The 3,294-nt window shown below is 36.9% G+C and overlaps 1 protein-coding gene across 1 annotated transcript; it reads right to left on the bottom strand.

The window, feature by feature from the left end:
• Positions 1-1,166: 1,166 nt before the first annotated feature.
• LOC149230963 (uncharacterized) lies at positions 1,167-2,567 on the bottom strand. Its single transcript, XM_089381490.1, has one exon. It carries the CDS (start codon positions 2,565-2,567, stop codon positions 1,167-1,169), a length of 1,401 nt encoding a protein of 466 aa, XP_089237616.1.
• Positions 2,568-3,294: the final 727 nt, after the last annotated feature.

The raw sequence follows: 3,294 nt of genomic DNA on the forward strand, positions 1-3,294 counted from the left end.
TATTCGTCCCCAGGATATAGTTTCAATTTATAAAAATTCAATTTTTCAATAATTACAGTTTCTATGAAATTTTTACTTCTTAAAGTAAAATAAAAAGGGAAATTAAGCCATCCACAAAATTTAGCCCCTTGACCAAAAAAAAATCTTTGTAATTATCCCTTTTACAGTACATAAACACGACAAAATAAACTTCACATCGCAGCTATATGCGTAAGCAGACCTTCCTCATTTACTGTGCATCAAACGATTATATTTTATTAACAGAACTTTGTTACTGCCAAATGCAATACAATGAAAATTGACGTAATGCTAAATAATTTTGGAGATAAAAATACATCTAACCATAAATTATCATCCTATACTATTTAACATATTTGAAAATAAAAATACATCTAACAATAAATGATCATCCTCTACTATTTAACATATTTGAAAATAAAAATACATCTAACAATAAATGATCATCCTCTACTATTTAACATATTTGAAAATAAAAATACATTTAACCATAAACCATATAGCTCTTCAATAAAGATTTTAAGGATAGAAATTTTGAAGGTTAAAATATTTTTATAAACCGTTTAGAGTTATTTTAATATTTTCTTATAAATTTTAAGCTAATAATTTTTTACGGAAAAAGAGGAGCTTAAACCGTTTCAAAATTTAACCGGTGCAATCAGAAGAAAACACATTATAAAAAAATAAAAACTGCAAGATACATTTCACACTGCAGCAAGCAGACCGGCCTCATATAGTGTGCTTCCGTATTTTCTTAACAAAACATTATCACTACAAACTGCAATGCACTGGAAATTGATCTACTGCGAAATCCAGAACAACAGTATTTTCTAAACAAAGCTTTGTTTCTACAAAATGCAATACAATGGAAATTGATGTAATACTAAATCCAGAACGACAGCCACAGCGCCATAAACGAACTTGGGAATTGTAGTACAACGTTTTGTTTTCACTAATTGAAAAACGCGTAGTCGGAGTATGAGACTACTCCTTTGGATTGAAAAATAGAGAACAACTTATGAGGAATATTTAACTATAGCTATACCTTGTTCGTAGATTCAGGCTAATGGAAGATTTCATAATTACAGCGCGATATAATTATTACTTATTAGAGTATTTTATTTTCATTAATGAAAAAGTAGCGAGATCTAATTAACCTGAATAGAAAGCGATTGTATATTAGGATCATCGGAATGCTCAGCTTCAAAGCCACCGGTAACCTCGATGTTCTCACGGACGTCCTCTTTGCGAGCCAGACTTGCCAGCGTCTCAATCGGCGTGATCTTCAAATGCCCTAGGATTTCCGATTCCGACGCCTCTGGATTTAATTCGATAATTTTGCAAAGTAGCCCTTTGTTGGTTCCGATCTTAGCGCAGTTGTCGGGGTCGTTGGCCAAGATTTTCAATATCCGTAGCCCCAGCACAGTGAAATCTGAGTATTTATATATATTTTTATCTGGGAACTGAATCGAATGAATTTCAATCTTGTTTCTATCGTACAGAAAGGAGGTTATGGATTCCATGGACTCAGGAAGGACCATCACCCGAATGCGATTTCGGGGTATCTCCACCAATTTGTAGATGATCTCTCCCGCCACTTCTCGAATCTCCTGCTCCTGAGGTTTCTCCCAATTAAGCATCTCGATCAACATGTTCAACACGCCTGGCGTTGTTCCGATCACCCTCAACTTCTCTGAAGGAAGCCGATCTGACTTCACAAACACGGATAGGAGTCGAGCCCCCGTCAGCTGATCGATATGATGTATGGACTGCAGCAGCTCCACGCTGTATGACACAAAATCCATCTTCAAGCCGTCGAAAACGCTTTCATTCATGCACCGACAATATGTATCCCAGAAAAAACGCAGAACCGTGTTGAGCTGAGAGTCGTCGAAGCCATCTTCTTTTAACGCCGAGCGCCATCCTTTTCCTACGGCAATAGAGAATATGATTTTCCTATATACATCAAACGGGATGTCAATGATCCTTTTCAAGGATGATGTTTCTTCGTTGCGCGGGAGGTAGTCAAGGAAGCCTCTGACAATAAATCCGAACAGAGTCAGAATCGATTCCGCTGCGGACAGCCCGTAGAAAAGATTGAGAGCCCGATTTCGATTTAGATTACCGTCGCTCCCGTACTGTTGCTGAAATATACGTGACAGAGACAACTCCATGCATGCAACCGCCGAAAGTTCTTGTATCAGAAGCGAATACAGACGTATTATGAATATGAGCCCGGAATGAGGGGGCCATGACCGTCGGGTCGCCAGCTCGCCGTGTCGGCATAAGATGCGAAGACCCTCTACCACTAATATTACGCTGACCAACCAGAAGTCTATACTTTTTAATATTAGTGCGAAGCCTCCAAGGAGAACGGCGGTAGCCCAAATGAAGTTCATCGTTCCGAGCGTGCTGGCTGCCTTGTCGATAAGAGCTAGGATGAAGGCGAAGTTTCTCAATTTCTTGTCCAGAGAGGTCTTCAGCTCACCGCACAAAGGAGATTTCAGTGGATCACGGCCGGACTCTATATCTTTGGGCGATTCTGCCATCCCGTTCTATTTCAAAGGAGGAACAGTATTGACAGTATTGGGCACGACCGGCTGCCGGAGGTGGATTCAGACGATGGAAATTATTCCTGAAACTACGCAGAATCCTATTCAGTTGTATCCATCTCCTCCAAATTGAAATATATGAGATGTATGAGTCACTAAATTATAATATCCCCGTATACTGTTCACGCGATTGAGAAAGTGTAACTGCGATTGTTGAGAGAGTGTGACTATTTATGTTCTTTTAAATTAAAATATGATTTTTTTAATCAAATTTCTAACTATTTTAGGTTTTGTATAGAGTTACGATTTTTTTGGTTTAAATTATGATATTTTGTTACTTAAAATGAGATTTTTCAACTCTGAATTCAATATTATAAAAAATAACTTTCAATTCAATATCATAAAAAACTTTCACGTTTTGGATCTCGTTATAATTTTGGTTTAAATTATGATTCTTTTACTTGAAATGCGAAGGCCTTCTACCACCAATATTATGCTGACGAAGCAGAAGTCTATACTTTTTAATGATTGTGAGAAGCCTCCAAGGAGAACGGCGGTAGCCCAAATGAAGTTCAATGTTCCGAGCCCAAATGAAGTTCAATGTGAGAAGTTATTTATTATAAAAAAATAACTTTCAATTCAATATCATAAAAAACTTTCACGTTTTGGATCTCGTTATAATTTTGGTTTAAATTATGATTTTTTTACCTAAAATGAATTTTAA

Source organism: Pinus tabuliformis, chromosome J, assembly GCF_031772625.1.
Source record: "Pinus tabuliformis cultivar Carrire ecotype Pingquan chromosome J, CPIR1, whole genome shotgun sequence".
NCBI lineage: Eukaryota > Viridiplantae > Streptophyta > Pinopsida > Pinales > Pinaceae > Pinus > Pinus tabuliformis.